Source organism: Vulpes lagopus, chromosome 3, assembly GCF_018345385.1.
Source record: "Vulpes lagopus strain Blue_001 chromosome 3, ASM1834538v1, whole genome shotgun sequence".
NCBI lineage: Eukaryota > Metazoa > Chordata > Mammalia > Carnivora > Canidae > Vulpes > Vulpes lagopus.
Window position 1 is genome coordinate 112,893,127 of NC_054826.1, and position 17,749 is coordinate 112,910,875.

A 17,749-nucleotide genomic window follows, 5' to 3' on the forward strand; every position below is an offset into this window, starting at 1 on the left:
GGTGGTGGAAGGGGAGGAGGGCGGGTGTTGGAGGGGAATGGGTGACGGGCACTGAGGTGGACACTTGACGGGATGAGCACTGGGTGTTTTTCTGTATGTTGGTAAATTAAACCAATAAAAGTTAATAAAAAAAAAAAAGAAGTTCTTTATAGATTTTGGAAACTAACCCTTTATCTGATATGTCATTTGCAAATATCTTCTCCCATTCTGTAGGTTGTCTTTTAGTTTTGTTGACTGTATCCTTTGATGTGCAAAAGCTTCTTATCTTGATGAAGTCCCAATAGTTCATTTTGCTTTTGTTTCTTTTGCCTTTGTGGATGTATCTTGCAAGAAGTTACTGTGGCCAAGTTCAAAAAGGGTGTTGCCTGTGTTCTCCTTTAGGATTTTGATAGACTCTTGTCTCACATTTAGATCTCTCATCCATTTTGAGTTTATCTTTGTGTATGGTGAAAGAGAGTGGTCCAGTTTCATTCTTCTGCATGTGGATGTCCAATTTTCCCAACACCATTTATTGAAGAGACTGTCTTTCTTCCAATGGATAGTCTTTCCTCCTTTATTGAATATTAGTTGACATACACTTCAGGGTCCACTTCTGGGTTCTATATTCTGTTCCATTGATTTATGTGTCTGTTTTTGTGCCAGTACCACACTGTCTTGATGACCACAGCTTTGTAGTACAACCTGAAATCTGGCATTGTGATGCCCCCAGCTACGGTTTTCTTTTTTAAAATTCCCCTGGCTATTCGGGGTCTTTTCTGATTCCACACAAATCTTAAAATAATTTGTTCTAACTCTCTGAAGAAAGTCCATGGTATTTTGATAGGGATTGCATTAAACGTGTAAATTGCCCTGGGTAACATTGACATTTTCACAATATTAATTCTGCCAATCCATGAGCATGGAATATTTTCCCATCTCTTTGTGTCTTCCTCAATTTCTTTCAGAAGTGTTCTATAGTTTTTAGGGTATAGATCCTTTACCTCTTTGGTTAGGTTTATTCCTAGGTATCTTATGCTTTTGGGTGCAATTGTAAATGGGATTGACTCCTTAATTTCTCTTTCTTCAGTCTCATTGTTAGTGTATAGAAATGCCATTGATTTCTGGGCATTGATTTTGTATCCTGCCACGCTACCAAATTGCTGTATGAGTTCTAGCAATCTTGGGGTGGAGGCTTTTGGGTTTTCTTTTTTTTTTAATAAATTAATTTTTATTGGTGTTCAATTTACCAACATACAGAAAAACACCCAGTGCTCATCCTGTCAAGTGTCACCCTCAGTGCCCGTCACCCATTCCCCCCCACCCCCGGCCCTCCTCCCCTTCCACCACCCCTAGTTCATTTCCCAGAGTTAGGAGTCTTTATGTTCTGTCTCCCTTCCTGATATTTCCCACACATTTCTTCTCCCTTCCCTTATATTCCCTTTCACTATTATTTATATTGCCCTTTTGGGTTTTCTGTGTAGAGTATCATGTCATCAGTGAAGAGGGAGAGTTTGACTTCTTCTTTGCCAATTTGAATGCCTTTAATGTCTTTTTGTTGTCTGATTGCTGAGGCGAGGACTTCCAATACTGTGTTGAATAGCAGTGGTGAGAGTGGACATCCCTGTCTTGTTCCTGATCTTAGGGGAAAGGCTCTCAGTGCTTCCCCATTGAGAATGATATTTGCTGTGGGCTTTTCGTAGATGGCTTTTAAGATGTCAAGGAAAGTTCCCTGTATCCCAACACTCTGAAGTCTTTTGATCAGGAATGGATGCTGTATTTTGTCAAATGCTTTCTCTGCATCTAATGAGAGGATCATATGGTTCTTGGTTTTTCTCTTGCTGATATGATGAATCACATTGATGGTTTTACAAGTGTTGAATCAGCCTTGTGTCCCAGGGATAAATCCTACTTGGTCATGGTGAATAATTTTCTTAATGTGCTGTTGGATCCTATTGGCTACTATCTTGTTGAGAATTTTTACATCCATGTTCATCAGGGATATTGGTCTGTAATTCTCCTTTTTGGTGGGGTCTTTGTCTGGTTTCGGAATTAATGTGATGCTGGCCTCATAGAATGGATTTGGAAGTACTCCATCTCTTTCTATCCTTCCAAACACCTTTAGGAGAATAGGTATGATTTCTTCTTAAACGTTTGATAGAATTCCCCTGGGAAGCCATCTGGCCCTGGACTCTTGTGTCTTGGGAGGTTTTTGATGACTGCTTCAATTTCCTCCCTGGTTATTGGCCTGTTCAGGTTTTCTATTTCTTCCTGTTCCAGTTTTGGTAGTTTGTGGCTTTCCAGGAATGCGTCCATTTCTTCTAGATTTCCTAATTTATTGGCGTATAGCTGTTCATAATATGTTTTTAAAATCGTTTGTATTTCCTTGCTGTTGGTGGTGATCTCTCCTTTCTCATTCATGATTTTATTAATTTGAGTCTTCTCTCTCTTCTTTTTAATAAGGTTGGCTAATGGTTTATCTATCTTCTTAATTCTTTCAAAGAACCAACTCCTGGTTCTGTTGTTCTGTTCCACAGTTCTTTTGGTCTCGATTTCGTTGAGTTCTGCTCGAATTTTAATTAACTCTCTTCTTCTGCTGGGGGTGGGGTCCATTTGCTGCTTTTTCTCTAGTTCCTTTATGTGTAAGGTTAGCTTTTGTATTTGAGTTCTTTCCAGTTTTTGAATGGATGCTTGTATTGCGATATATTTCCCCCTCAGGACTGCTTTTGCTGCATCCCAAAGATTTTGAATGGTTGTATCTTCATTCTCATTAGTTTCCATGAATCTTTTTAATTCCTCCTTAATTTCCTGGTTGACCTTTGCATCTTTTAGCAGGATGGTCCTTAACCTCCACGTGTTTGAGGTCCTTCCAAACTTCTTGTTGTGATTTAGTTCTAATTTCTTTTTTTTCTTTTTTTTTTATTTACATCTGACAATCTGCCTTTTATATGGATAGTTTAATTTACTAACAATATTATTATTATTATGGGTGCATGTATGTCGGCCATTTTGCTTTTTTTGTTTTCAATGCCTCATGTCATTTTTATTACTCTATTTCTTTTTTTTTTTACTCTATTTCTTTTTTTTTTTTTAATTTTTATTTATTTATGATAGTCACAGAGAGATAGAGAGAGAGGCAGAGACACAGGCAAAGGGAGAAGCAGGCTCCATGCAGAGAACTCGATGTGGGACTTGATCCTGGGACTCCAGGATCAGGCCCTGGGGCGAACGCCGCACTAAGCCGCTGAGCCACCCGCGCTGCCCTGGATCTTATTTTTTTATACATCTGACAATCTGCCTTTTATATGGATAGTTTAATTTACTAACAATATTATTATTATTATGGGTGCATGTATGTCGGCCATTTTGCTTTTTTTGTTTTCAATGCCTCATGTCATTTTTATTACTCTATTTCTTTTTTTTTTAAGCCTCGTCGTTAGGACTTCTAGCTTGGATTGCATATCATTAATTGATTTTTAATTTCTGCCTGATTGGATCTAAATTCTGCAGTCATGAAGTCTCTTGAGTCCTTTATGGTTTTTTCTAGAGCCACCAGTAGCTGTATAATAGTGTTTCTGAATTGGCTTTCTGACATTGAATTGTAATCCAGATTTTGTAACTCTGTGGGAGAGAGGACTGTTTCTGATTCTTTTTTTTGAGGTGAGGTTTTCCTTCTAGTCATTTTGCTCAGTGCAGAGTGGGCAGAAACAAGTTGTATTAGGAAAAGGAGAAAAAGAGAGAGAAGGAAAGAAAAGAGAAAAAGAAAAAAGAGAAAGAAGGAAAAAAAGGGAAAAAAGAGAAGAAAAAAGAAAGAAAAAGAAAGAAAGGAGAAAAAAGGGGTGGGGTGGGGTGGAGGAAGCAATCAGAAATCAAAAAGAAAGAAAGAAAAAAAACACAAAACAAAACAAAACAAAAAAACAACAAAAAAAAAACACGTGGGAGCATCTTCTGATTCTGTGTACTTTAAGTCCCTTGACTTCCTCTGGAACTCGTCCGTCTACCTGGTCTTCTGGGGGAGGGGCCTGCTGTGCTGAGTCTCAGGTGTTAGCACTTAGGGGAGCTGCTCTGCCCCTGCCTGGTGCTGGGCTCAGCGGGGGTTGTTCACCCCGTGAGGCCCCAGGGAACGGCCACAGTGGGGCGGCAGCTCTGGAAATCTGGAGTCAGCTCCCGCAGAACTCTGGGGCTCTCCGTCTGCAGGGCCTGGGGGCTCCGGGGCAGGGCCGCTGATCTGCTCAGCTCCAGGCAGGAGCGTCCTTGCTGTCCTGGGCCCTCCCGGTCTCTGCCTGTCCCGGGGGGAGGCCGGATCCTGGGCTGTGTCCCGGCGCCCTGTGCTCCGGGGCCTGCGCTGTTGGATTCGTGCTCCCGGCCGCGAAGCCCCCTCCGCGGAGCCGCCGCCCGAGCCCCTCCGAGCTGCTCCGGGTCCCGCCGTGCGCGCTGCAGCCCTTAGGGAGCTCGGCGCACTCTCCCCGGGGAGCAGGTGCCTGTTAGTGTCCCAGGGAGCCTGAGGGCATCCCCGCCCTCCTGGGTCCTGCTCTAACTCCCTGCGGGCCCCTTTCCGCCCGGGAAGGTTGGTGCAGCTCCTGCTCCTCCGGGACGGGGCTCTCCTGTCCTGGGGACACTCGCCTTGGCCTCAGCCTGGCTCCTCGCGCGGCCCCTCCCCCTTGGAGGCCTTTTGTTTCTTTATTTCTTTTTCCCTCTTCCTACCTTGATAGATGCGCGAACTCTTCTCACTGTAGCATTCCAGCTGGTCTCTCTTTAAATCTCAGGCCGAATTCGTAGATTTTCAGGATGATTTGAAGGTTATCTAGGTAATTTGGTGGGGACAGGTGATTTGGGGACCCTACTCCTCCGCCGTCTTGCCCCTCCTCGCATTATGTCATTTTTATTCATGTCAAAATATTTCCTAATTTTCTTTGTGATTTCTTCTTTCACCATTGGGATTTAGAAGTATGTGGTTTAATTTCCACAAGTATATGAATTTCTGAAGTTTTTTCCTATTGCAAATTTATAATTTCACTCCACTGTAATTAGAAACTACACTTTGTGTGATTTGAATCTTTTAAATTCATTCAGGTTTTTTTTTCTTTTTTTGTGGCCTAATGTAGTCTATCCTAGAGAATATTCTACATTGGTAGAGAAGAACATATTTTGCTGTTTTGGATGAGATGTGTATAGATACTTATGAGATCTATTTTGTAATATTTTTCAAGTCATCTATTTACCTGTTAATATTCTGCCTTGTTCTATCTTTCATTGAAAGTGGGATACTGAAATCTACAATTATTACTTTTCCACTTGTGTATTTCTGCCTTCAATTCTGACAGTTTTTGCTCCATATATTTGGGAACTTTGTTGTTAAGTGCATATATATTTATAATTGTTAAAACTTCATGGTAAATTGACCCCTTTATCATTATAAAATATATTATTTCTAGCAACACTTTGTTTTAAAGTCTATTTTGTCTGATATTTGCATAGCTACTGGAGTTTTACTTTGGTTACATTTTGTGTATTTTTTTCCATCATTTCACTTTCAAAATATTTGTATCTTTGAATATAAAACATATCTTCCCTAACTCTAGGAAACAAACAAGGGGTAGTGAAAGGGTGGTGGATAGGGGGTTGGGGTGACTAGGTGACGGGCACTGAGGGGGGCACTTGACGGGATGACCACTGGGTGTTACGCTATATGTTGGCAAATTGAACTCCAGTAAAAAAAAAATTAAAAAAAACATATCTTCTGTACACAGCATAGAGTTGGATCTTTTTTTTTAAGATTTTATTTATTCATGAGACAGAGAGAGAGAGAGAGGGGCAGAGACACAGGCAAAGGGAGAAGCAGGCTCCATGCAGGGAGCCCAACGTGGGACTTGATCCCGGGACTCCAGGATCAGGCCCTGGGGCGAACGCCGCACTAAGCCGCTGAGCCACCCGCGCTGCCCTGGATCTTATTTTTTTATACATCTGACAATCTGCCTTTTATATGGATAGTTTAATTTACTAACAATATTATTATTATTATGGGTGCATGTATGTCGGCCATTTTGCTTTTTTTGTTTTCAATGCCTCATGTCATTTTTATTACTCTATTTCTTTTTTTTTTTTTACTCTATTTCTTTTTTATTGCTTTCTTTCACAATGATTATTTTCTAACTTAACATTTAAATTCCTTTAATGATTTTTTCACTGTATATATATTTTTAGTTATTCTCTTAGTGGGTGCTCTGAGGCTTACTACTATACAATTTACCATAATCAACTTCAGATTTATACTAAATTCTAGAAAACTGATATAATTTTGTTCTAGATTATTTCTTCTCTATTTTTGTGCTGGTATTGTTATACACATTTCATTTACATGTGTTACCACAATAGTATATTGTCATAATTAATACTTATAGAATTTTATGCGTATTACAGAAGTGGAGAAAGGAGAGCAAGCATGTATTTACAGTTTGTTAAATTTACTTATAATTTAGCATTTTTGGTTTTCTTCATTTGTTCCTATGGATTTATGTTTCCACCTTGCATTATTTCCTTACTCTATTACAACTTTGTTCCCATCCTCCTCTTTTATGCTATTATTGTCAAATTTATTATTTTTCTGTATTGCAGGCCCAACATCACAATTATCTAAATATATTTTTAAAGATTTTATTTATTTATTCATGAGAGAAACGGGGGGGGGGGAGAGCACAGGCAGAGGGACAAGCAGGCTCCATGCAGAGAACTCGATGTGGGACTTGATCCTGGGACTCCAGGATCACACCCTGGGCCAAAGGCAGGCGCGAAACTGCTGAGCCACCCAGGTGTCCCTATCTCAATATTTTTTATAAAATTTCTTTTGTAATTTGTTAAAAGGAAAAGTAGTATGTATTAATACTATCTTTTATAATTATATAATTAACTTTATTGATGTCATCTTTGTTATTTATGTGTGTGTGTGTGTGTGTGTGTGTGTGTGTGTATGTGCAAGTGTTCAGATTTCTGTCTCAGCTTCCTTGCTTTTAGCCCAAAGAGTTTTTAAAGGCAGGTCTGTTAGGAATGAATTCTGTCAGGTTTGTTTATCTGGGAATGTGTGATTTCATGTTAATTTCTGATACTTAGAGATGAGATTTTCAGCTGATAATTTCTTCTTTCAGCTCTTGGCTTAAAAAAATTTTTTTTGTAACTGTAAGTTTGTACCTCTTAATCCTCATCACTGATTTTGCCTATACCCCACCTACCTTCTCTCTGGCAACCATCACTTTGTTTTCTGTATTTAGAGTATTTCCTTGTTTCTTGCGAGTCTACATATGAATGAAATTATGAAGTATTTGCCTTTCTCTGTCTGACTTATTTCACTTGGCACAATACCCTCTAGTTACATTCATGTTGTCACAAATGATAAGATCTCATTCTTTTTCATGGCTAAGTAATGATCATATATATATATATATACACACACACACACACACACACCACATGCATATATATACATATGCATATATATCATATACATAAAAATATACAACATATATATATACACACTACATCTATATATGTACATATATATACACATTTACACAGATATATATATACTACATCTTCCTGTGGTATCTATATTTGCCATATATATTATATATAATGTAAATATATCATATACATACGACACACACACACACACATATATATATATGTACTTATATCACATCTTCCTTATCTATTCATGTATCGATGGACACTTGGGTTGCTTCTATTTCTTTGTTGTAAATACTGCTGCAATAAACGTAGAGGTACTTGTTATCTTTTTGAATTACTGTTTTCATTTTCTTTGGGTAAAAATCCCTTCGTGAAATTACTGGATCATATGGTTATTTCTGTTTTTAATTCTTTCCTTAATATTTTCCTTAAAGGAAAATCCATACTATTTTCCACAGTGGCTGCACCAATTTACATTCCCACCAACAGTGCATGAGGATTCCCTTTCTTCCACATTATTTCCAACACTTACTATTTCTTGTCCTTTTGACACTATCCTGACTAGTGTGAAGTGATACCTAATTGGAGTTTTGATTTGCATTTACCTGATGAGGGCTGATGTACATCTTTTTATGTGTCTACTGGCCATCTCTATGTCTTTGGAAAATGTATATTCAGGTCCTCTGCCCATTTTTTAATCAGACTGTTTCCTTTTTTTTGGTGTTGAGTTCTATGAGTTCTTTATATATTCTGGATATTAACCCCTTATTGGATATATCATTTGCAAATATATTCTCCCATTCAGGCTGTCTTCCTTTCATGTTTTGCTGATTTTTTTAGGGATATATATATATCGATTTTTTCTCTTTATTCTTTGCACATTAGTAGTTTTTGATATATGGTGAACATTAAGTTTATAAGTAGCTTCTTCTGCATATAGCAATCTATATTAAATTGATAATTATTTAAATTTGAACCCATTCTTTTTTCCACCCCTCCCCATGTTTTAGGTATATGTTGTTATTTTTTTAAAAATATTTTATCTATTTATTCATGAGAGACACACAGAGAGAGGCAGAGACACAGGTAGAGGGAGAAGCAGGCTCCATGCAGGGAGCCCGATGTGGGACTCGATCCTGGGTCTCCAGGATCAGGCCCTGGGCTAAAATAAACCACTGTGCCACCCGGGCTGCCCTGTTGTTATTTTTTATATTGTTTTATTTGTGAGTTCCTTGACTGATTTTTTTATAGAAATATTCATTTTTACTGATTTTGTGTTTCCTACCTTTATATTGTCATTATTGGTCTTTCCTTTCCACTCAAAGAGTCCTCTTTTATATTTCTTGCAAGGCTGGTTTAGTGGTCATGAACTCCTTTAGTTTCTGTTTCTTTGGGAATCTCTTCATCCCTCCTTCTATTCTGAATGATAACCTTCCTGGAGAGAAGTATTCTATCTTGGCTGCAGATTTTTCTGTCAGCAATTTTAATATATTATGCCACTCCCTCCTTGTTTGCAAATTTTCTTCTGAAAAATCTCCTGCTAGTCTTATGGGTTTTCTTTTGCAAGTTACAGTTTCCTTTTGTCTTGCTGCTTTTAAATTTTTTCTTCATCACTATATTTTGCCAATTTAATTACAATATGTCTTACTGTGGATCTGCTTTTGTTGATTTTGATGGGGGTTCTCCGTGCCTCTTGGATCTGGATATTTGTTTCCTTCCGCAGACAGGGATGTTTTTAGATACTATTTCTTCAAATAAATTATCTGTCTCCTTCTCTTGTTCTTCTGGGACTCCTATAACACGAATGTTATTACATTTGATGGAGTCAGAGTTCACTAAGTCTATTCTCATTTTGCAGAATTTTTTGTTCTCTCTTCTGTTTAGCTTGATTACTTCCACTACTTTGCCTTCTAGGTCACTAATTCATTCCTCTACTTCTCCCACCTGCAATTTATTCCAACAAGCATGTTTCTCATCTATGTTTATTGAGCACTTTATCTCTGTTATGTTGTTCCTTATTTCTGTGTTAAAGGGTCTTGTTCATGTCTTCCACTCATTTTTCAGTTCCAGTGAGTATCCTTATGATTATTGCTTTAAATTCTCTATCAGGCACATTACTCGTATCTGTTTCACTTAGATCTCTGACTGTGGCCTTGTCCTGTTTTTACATTTGGAATAAATTTCTCTGTCTCTTCATTTTGTTTGCCTCTCTATGTCTGTTTCTGTGTTTTAGGAAAGTCAGCTATGTCTTCTGATCTTGAAAGTAGTGACTTTATGAAGAGGTCCTGAAGTGCCTTGCAGCGCAGCACCCCTGTTCATCAGAGCTTGGCACTTTAAAAGAGTACTGTTTATGTCTTGCTGTTGTGCCTGAGCCACTTTCCTTTCAGTGAAGTTGTCTGCAGTGACTCTTTGCCCTCTGATCTCTGTGGTATTAGTAGGATCTAGGCAGGCCAGCTCTGAAGGGGTGTAGCTGCCAGGGGAACTTGGGAATGAGGTGACAATGTTAGCAAATTTGCACTGGGCCACTAGCCTTATGCTGGATCCCCTTAAGTCCTGCAGTGGCTGGGAGCAAGAGACTGGGCTTGGCACACAAGGATGTCTGGGTGTAACAAAGCAAATTGCAGGGCGCACAATAGCAGGACAGGGTGCATATGTGACTTTAACAAAATTTGTCCTGAGCCCAGGACTGAAGCTAGCAGGTTTAAAGTGGACAAGATCTCAGGAGAACTCAGGGCATTGTGCAACTACTAGGTTAGGTAGTAAGTGTATGTGCAGTTCTGCTGCCTCAAATGGCCCTATGTTTATGCTGGGGCCAGGGGACTCGGGGGTGGGAGTGAGGAAGGGAGAAAGGGTGCCTGCCAGCACTTTCAGTTTTGGAGAGGTCCTTCAACACGTTCTGAAATCAGTATAAACAGATTTGTCTCCCATTTGCCCCTAGCACTTTATAAACTGCTGTTTTTATGTTGCCTCTCTGTGCAGGCTTCTGTCTTCAAGGGCAGTGACCCAGCTATCACTGGCCCTCTCTGCTTGCCTTGTATTGAATCAGCTGACTTTTAAAGCTCCAGGCTCCAAGTTCTACTGGTTTTACAAATTCAAAGAATTATGCTCCTCTGGTTTTCAAAGCCAAAAGTTATGGGGATTAGTCTTCTCCATGTGAGCTCTCTGGTGCAAAGATCCATTTCTCTGCCCTATCCATGGACAACTCCCTCCCTCCCTCCTGCAGGCAGCCTCCCTCTACCTTTCTGATCTTCCTAATCTTTCAGATGCAGTTTCTTGTCTATATTTAGTTGTGGAGTTTGTTCTGCCAGTCTTTGGATCACTCTCCAGTTTATTTACTTGGATGTGGATGATACCTAGTTACAAACGTGGCATGGGGTGAGCTCAGGGTCTTCCTACTCTGCTGTCTTCCCAAACTCCCCTGCATATTAATTTTGCATTCTGTAATTTAATAGAATTCATTTATCCTAATAGTTTTTTGGTGGTGTCTCTAGAGTTTTCTATATATATTATCTACAAATACTGATAGTTTTAAGTCTTCCTTTCCAATTTAAATGCCTTTTATTTCTTTTTCTTGTCTAACTGCTGTGGCTAGGACCTTCTTCTATTATGTTGAATAGAAGTGGTGCCTGGGTGGCTCAGTTGGTAAGGTGTCTGCCCTCAGCTCAGGTTGTGATCCCAGGGTCCTGGAGTTGAGCCTCACACCCTGCTTCTCCCCCTTCCTCTGCCTGCCACTCCCCATGCCTGTCCTCTCTCTCTCTCTCTCTCTCTCAAATAAACAAACATAAACAAAATCATTAAAAAAAGTGGTGAGACTAGACATCCTTTTTTTGTTCCTGATCTTAGAAGATTTCAGCTTTCTGCCATTATGATGTTAACTGTAGGTTTGTCATATATGACATTAATCATAATGAAATATGTTCCCTCCAAACACACTTTGTTGAGAATTTTTAATCAAGAATGGATGTTGTGTTTTGTCAAATGCTTTACTCTGCATCTACTAAGATGAATGTATGGTAGATGCTACTGTAATGTAGCATGCTGGTTGATTTGCCAATATTGAACCACTCTTGCATCTGTGGCATAAATCCAACATGATGATAATGAATCCTTTTTTTAAAGATTTTATTTATTTATGAGAGAGAGAGAGAGAGAGACTGGCAGACACAGGCAGAGGGAGAAGCAGGCTCCATTCAGGGAGCCCAATGTGGGACTTGATCCTGGGACTCCAGGATCACCCCCTGAGCCGAAGGCAGACGCTCAACCATTGAGCTACCCAGGCATCTCCATAATGAATCCTTTTAATGTATTGTTGAATTTGGTTTGCTAACATAACATCTCTCTCATTCTCAAGAGAGAGAATTTGTTTATTTGAGAGAGAATTACATATATTATCATTGGCCATAGAAACATTGGCCTGTAGTTTTATTTTTGTATTTTGATTTGGTATCAGAGTAATAGCTGGCCTTCTCGAATGAATTTGGAAGTTTTCCTTTCTCTTCTATTTTTTGGAATGCTTCAAGAAGAATGAACATTAACTTCTCTTTAAGGGTTTGATAAAATTCACCTGTGAAGACATCTGTTCCTGGACTTTGGTCACTGGGAGCTTTTTCATTGCTGATTAAATTTTATTATTAGTAACTGATCATTTCAAATTTTCAACACTTTATTAAATATAATCCCATTGCCTTTTGGCCTCCATTATTTCTAATGAGAAGTCAGCTTTTGGACCTACCACAGTGTAACTGAATGTGACAAATTATTTTTGGCTTCCTGATTTCAATATTTTCTCCTTAATAATTTTTTACTATAATATTTCTCAGTGATGATATTTTCACATTTATTGTATTTGAGGTCTGTGGAGCTTCTCAAATGTGTAGATTACTGTTTTCAGCCTTTATTTTGTAGAATACTTTTTTTGGCTTTGTTCTCTTTCTCCTCTCCTGCATCCTTATTACATATATGCTGCTGCATTTAAAGTTATCAAAAATTCCTATGGAACTGTTAATTTTCTTTAATTCTTTTTCTTTTGTTTTATTCACATTTTATAATCTTTATCAATCTATCTTCAAGTTCCCTGGTGTTCTCTTGTGACAATTCACAAAAATCTACTGCTAAGCCCCTTTAATGAATTTTTCACTTTGGTTATTATACTTTCCAACTCCATAATTCCCACTTGGTTCCTCTTTTTATAATATATATCTTTTTATTGATATTTTCTATTGATATTGTTTTCATACATTCCATTATTTCTTTAATCATGGTTTCCTTTAGTTCTTTTGAGCATATTCATAGTGGTTACTTTGTAAAATCTTTTTTTTTTTTTAATTTTTTTTTTGTTGTTGTTTTTTATTTATGATAGTCACAGAGAGAGAGAGAGGCAGAGACACAGGCAGAGGGAGAAGCAGGCTCCATGCACCGGGAGCCTGATGTGGGATTCGATCCCGGGTCTCCAGGATCGTGCCCTGGGCCAGAGGCAGGCGCCAAACCGCTGCACCACCCAGGGATCCCTGTAAAATCTTTTTAAAACCTGTTATCTGGTATCTTTCACATGAAATGATTTTCAATTTGAAAAGAAAGTAGATTACTGAACAATTTTATGTATCACTGAACTAAGTTGTAATTATCAAAAGAATACACAAAAGTCTTGTAGGCTTGATTTACAGTATCTATGTGAGGAAACTCTGAACAGATATATACCCTTACCTGAGAGAATAGATAGAGTAGTGGATTTCCCTGCCCCATTGTGTCCTAGAAGAACAGTGATCTGCCCCATATATAAATTCAAAGACAAGTCTTTTAAAGCTATCTTGGTAGTATTTTGTACTTGGAATTCCTGTTGAGGAAAACACACAAATATTGATTTTATCAATCAGTATCACTTGGAAGAACAAGCACTCATATCAACTATCTAAATAAGAAACCATACCATACCAAAAAATAAATAAATAAAAATATAAAAGTAAAAAAAAAAAAAAAAGGAAAAGAAACCATACCATATGATCAATCCCATGAGGAAAAATATTCAAATTTAAGAAGGATGAAAATGTGACTAGAAAAAATATTTGAAGGCAGAACATGAGTTTTAAAATTTCACAGTAAATCTATAAACATCCCCTCAGTAATAAGTACTTATGCTTTGATTCAATTAATATCTTAATGCCATAATCTTCTTCCATCCATGCATTTGTCCTGGTTTGGAGAGCTGCCAATAGAAGACTTGGATAGAATGTAGATGTTTTATAGGTATCTCAAATCTCTTATGTATAGTTTAGCAGTGCTTCTGCTTAAGATGCAAAAATATGGAGGGGCACCCGGGTGACTCAGTTAGTTAAATATCCAACTCTTGGTTTAGGGTCTCTTAGTCATGAGATCAAGCCCTGTGTTGATCTTTGCTTCAGATTCTCTCTCCCTCTCCTTCCTGCTCACACACTATCTCTCTCAGCTACATACATACATACATACATACATACATAAATATCTTTTTAAAAGATGCAAAAAGGGGTGCCTGGGTAGCTCAGTTGGTTAAGCATCTGCCTGTGACTCAGGTCATGGATCCTGGGGTCCTGGGACTGAGCCTCACTTTGGGCTTTTGCTTAGTGCGGAGCCCACTTCTCATTCTCCCTCTGACCTTCCTGCTGCTTGTGCTCTCTCTGTCAAATAAATAAAGTCTTTTAAAAAGATACAAAATTATGGAAAGAACATCATTCTCACTCTAGAAAACAAGAAACTTTCTTAAATACTCTAAAAATCATAAATTTTCTTGAACTCATCAGGGAAGTGATATTTCTAGGCAATTAGCTTTAAATTTAAGAAAAGATAGATGACTTCAAGGAGTGATGATATATAAGCATTTGCTTATCTGGAAGAGACACAGGCACTATGTAATTAGTAAAATGGCTTGGGTAAAATTTTTAATGAAAATGAAGTAAAAATACTTTAAGAAACACAGTATCCAAATCAAAAAGTTGAGATTAAAGCCCATTTCATTTATTTTCAAACAGATATTCCTTTCAAAATAATCTGTTGATGGTGAGTAAAGCAAAACATCTTGTGTAACAAAAAAGCTATTTCTCTTTTACCCTAAATGGCAATAAATGTTTTCTCCCTAGGTTTTTTCCTTATTCTCTCTTCTCCCTAGACCAAAGTGCCAGGCTCATGAACTGCTTAAGTAGAGACTGCACAGAGGATGAAGACAAAATACAGTTCAGTAATTCTAAGGCCTCAGGTGATCCCATGAAAAGCTGTTAGGCAAGAAAGGCTATTTAAAGGCTATTGAAATCCCTCCTTAGATAAATGTCTAAAGTTTTATGTCTAAAAAGAAACTTTCACTTTAAAACCAACTAACCAAGCAAATCTCAAATTCTCCCTCAGTATCTTCAATATCCATAAATTGCTCCACCAACCATCCATTGCTCAAGGCACAAAACCAACTACATTAGCTTCCTCCTTTTCCTTCAATTTTACACCCAACCAGAGAGCAAATATTTTCAGCTTTAACCCCAGATATATTCTGAATCTCTATACCTCTATCTCCACAAGACTAGTCCATGCTGCCATCACATCTTACCCAAGCTATTACAAAAGCCTCCAATTTGTTTTCTTTCTTCCACTCATAATCCTCACAGTAGCCAGAGTGTTCTCATAGAAAAATAAATCAGATCATGTCTCTCTACTTAATAAAGGTCAGTATCAGTCAATGTACAGTTGGGCTCTTTTCATAATTTGGCTGTAAACATTGGGGTGCATGTATCCCTTCAAGTTAGTATTTTTGTATTCTTTGGGTAAATACCTAATTATGCAATTGGTAGATCATAGGGTAGTTCTATTTTTAACTTTCAAAGAAATCTCTATACTGTTTTCCAGCATGGTCACACTCATTCGCATTCCCACCAACAGTGTAAGAGTGTTCCTCTTTCTCCACATCCTCTAACACTTGTTGTTTCCTGTGTTAATTTTAGCCATTCTGACTGGTGTGAGGCAATGACGTGGATGGAGCTAGAGTTTTATGCTAAGTGAAGTGAGTCAGTCAGAGAAAGACAAATACCATATGATTTTGCTGATAAGTGGAATTTAAGAAACAAATGAATATGGGGGGAGGCAGGATAAAAGAGGCAAACCAAGAAACAAACTCAACTATAGAGTAAAACATGGTCACAGGAGGGGAGGTGGGTAGGAGGATGGGTTAAATGAGTGATGGGTATTAAGGAGATCATTTGTTCTGATGAACACTGGGTGTTGTATGTTCAGTGATGAGTCATTAAATTCTATGCCTGAAACTAATAATACACTGTATGTTAACTAACTGGAATTTAAATAAAAATCTGGGGGGAAAAGAATAAAGGCCTATAATTATTGCCCAATATTGTCTGTTGGTCTCTTAGCATAAAAGGTTTAAAGTCCCTTGGCAGTAAGCAGTTCGTGATTCAAAGGAACTCTTGGTGTACCTTCCTCTTAGGGATCAGAGGCCATGGCTGCAATGACAGAAAGTACCAACTGCTCAAGTGGATCACTAGAATACTAGTACCTAAGACCACTCCTGCTTGTACCCCTTGGTTTCCAACCATGTCTCTACCTCTTGGGGACACAGTACCACATAATGTCCTTTCCTTTATCGTGATACTCCATCTGAAGGATGGTGACTCATTTCCACAGATTACCATCTTTATGCCTCAAATATGCCTTCAGCAGGCTATTTCATCACTCCCTTCAGATGGGAGTTTCTGGATGTACATTATAGACCAGTGCAGCTCACTGTTGTGAGCTCACTGCAGTATCTCCTTTGCTGGAAAGTGGAATTCTTTGTGATGTGACAGTAGGTGAAATCCCATACTGGTGAACCAAACAATCAATAAGCTCTGGGATGGTTATCTTGATTGAGGCTCTACAGGCAAAAATGTGTCTAGAGTAAATGCTGATTCCTGTAAGATGAAACGAAGACACTTTCAATGTGAAAGAGGTCCTACGTACTTATCTAGACATCAAGTAGATGTCTCATCTCCTTGTGGATGATCCTCAGAACTAAGCTTTGTTGAGGAGATGCTATAAATGTGGCAATAAGAATAGTAAGATTTACTTAGGGACTGAGAGCCAGTATTTCAGTTTTTCTTCTACTCCTGCCACTACAGATTTCTATTCCTGTACCATTTTTATGATCACTGATGGCAGAGGCTGGCTAATGTCACCTGAGTAAATTTGTCTACATGGTTATTTAATACCTCTTCTGTGATACTTGGTTTTTGGTGGATGTTAACATGCATTACAGAGGTCTTCCCGCTTTGTTTTCATTCCTATAGTTCCACTCATGTACCTCTACTCTAGAATTTCTTGTCCCTAATCTTCCAGTCTTTCTCACTATATGCCCCTAATTTGCCAGATCATTCACCACTGCCTAGTTCAGTGTTTTGGGGCCAATCCTGTGACATAAAGTGGAGGACCAGGTGACCAGTTTGAAGTTCTGTCCTTTAGGAAGATTTCTTCTCCTTTTGTCTTTCAAGTTTATTCCTATTTGGGGCTCCAGTGCAGCTGCTAATCATTTGTGACCTTTACTCATGTACCAAGTTGAGCTACCCGTGAAGCAAACTAGGAACTTTCCCTTTGTGTGAGTTGGTTAATATAAGACCTCAGTACAACCACGTGTGTGAGCTGAGGGAAAAGTACTGAAGCAATAGTCATGGATGACATGAAGATTTAGATTCCCTGCTCACAAAGCTTGCTGATATCCACTAATTTGGCTCATGTTCAATCTTTGATATACCGCTTTCATCTTAGGATGGGTAACTGCTGGTCTTGCCTGTCTTTACTGATATGGTGGTTCCACTTATGATGGAACTCAGCTCCTGATGGCCATTTCTGGACACAGTGACTTGGTATCCCATGATCAGGTGCTTCATCTCTACCAAGGCCCAACAGCATACAAGAACTGTTTTTGACATGAGAGACACCTAACTCTGGGAAATGAACAAGGGGTAGTGAAAGGGGAGGTGGGCGGGGGATTGGGTGACTGGGTGATGGGCACTGAGGGGGGTACTTGGCGGGATGAGCACTGGATGTTATGCTATATGTTGGCAAATTGAACTCCAATAAAAAAGATTTTAAAAATTAAGGAAAAAGGAAAACAGCAATGATTTTCCTCAGAATCATACTTCTCATCACAAGAGGTCTTTAATCTCTACATCCTGTTTTCCCAGTGATGCTTTTTGGGGACCTAGGCTGCATGTGTTTGTTAAAATGAGTGACACCAAGAGAGAGGTTTCTAGGGATCTAGGAACAGCTGCCCCATGGATTCAATGGGAGACCATGGAGCTGTGGTCTG

The 17,749-nt window shown here is 38.6% G+C and overlaps 1 protein-coding gene across 1 annotated transcript in view; it reads right to left on the reverse strand.

Annotated features, from left to right (window-relative positions):
* The window catches only part of LOC121487833 (phospholipid-transporting ATPase ABCA3-like), a 147,248-nt gene that overhangs the window by 89,513 nt on the left and 39,986 nt on the right, over positions 1-17,749 (reverse strand). Inside the window, exon 10 of the mRNA XM_041749871.1 lies at positions 13,141-13,270. Coding sequence (XP_041605805.1) covers positions 13,141-13,270 — 130 coding nt within the window. The remainder of the gene's footprint in view (positions 1-13,140; positions 13,271-17,749) is intronic.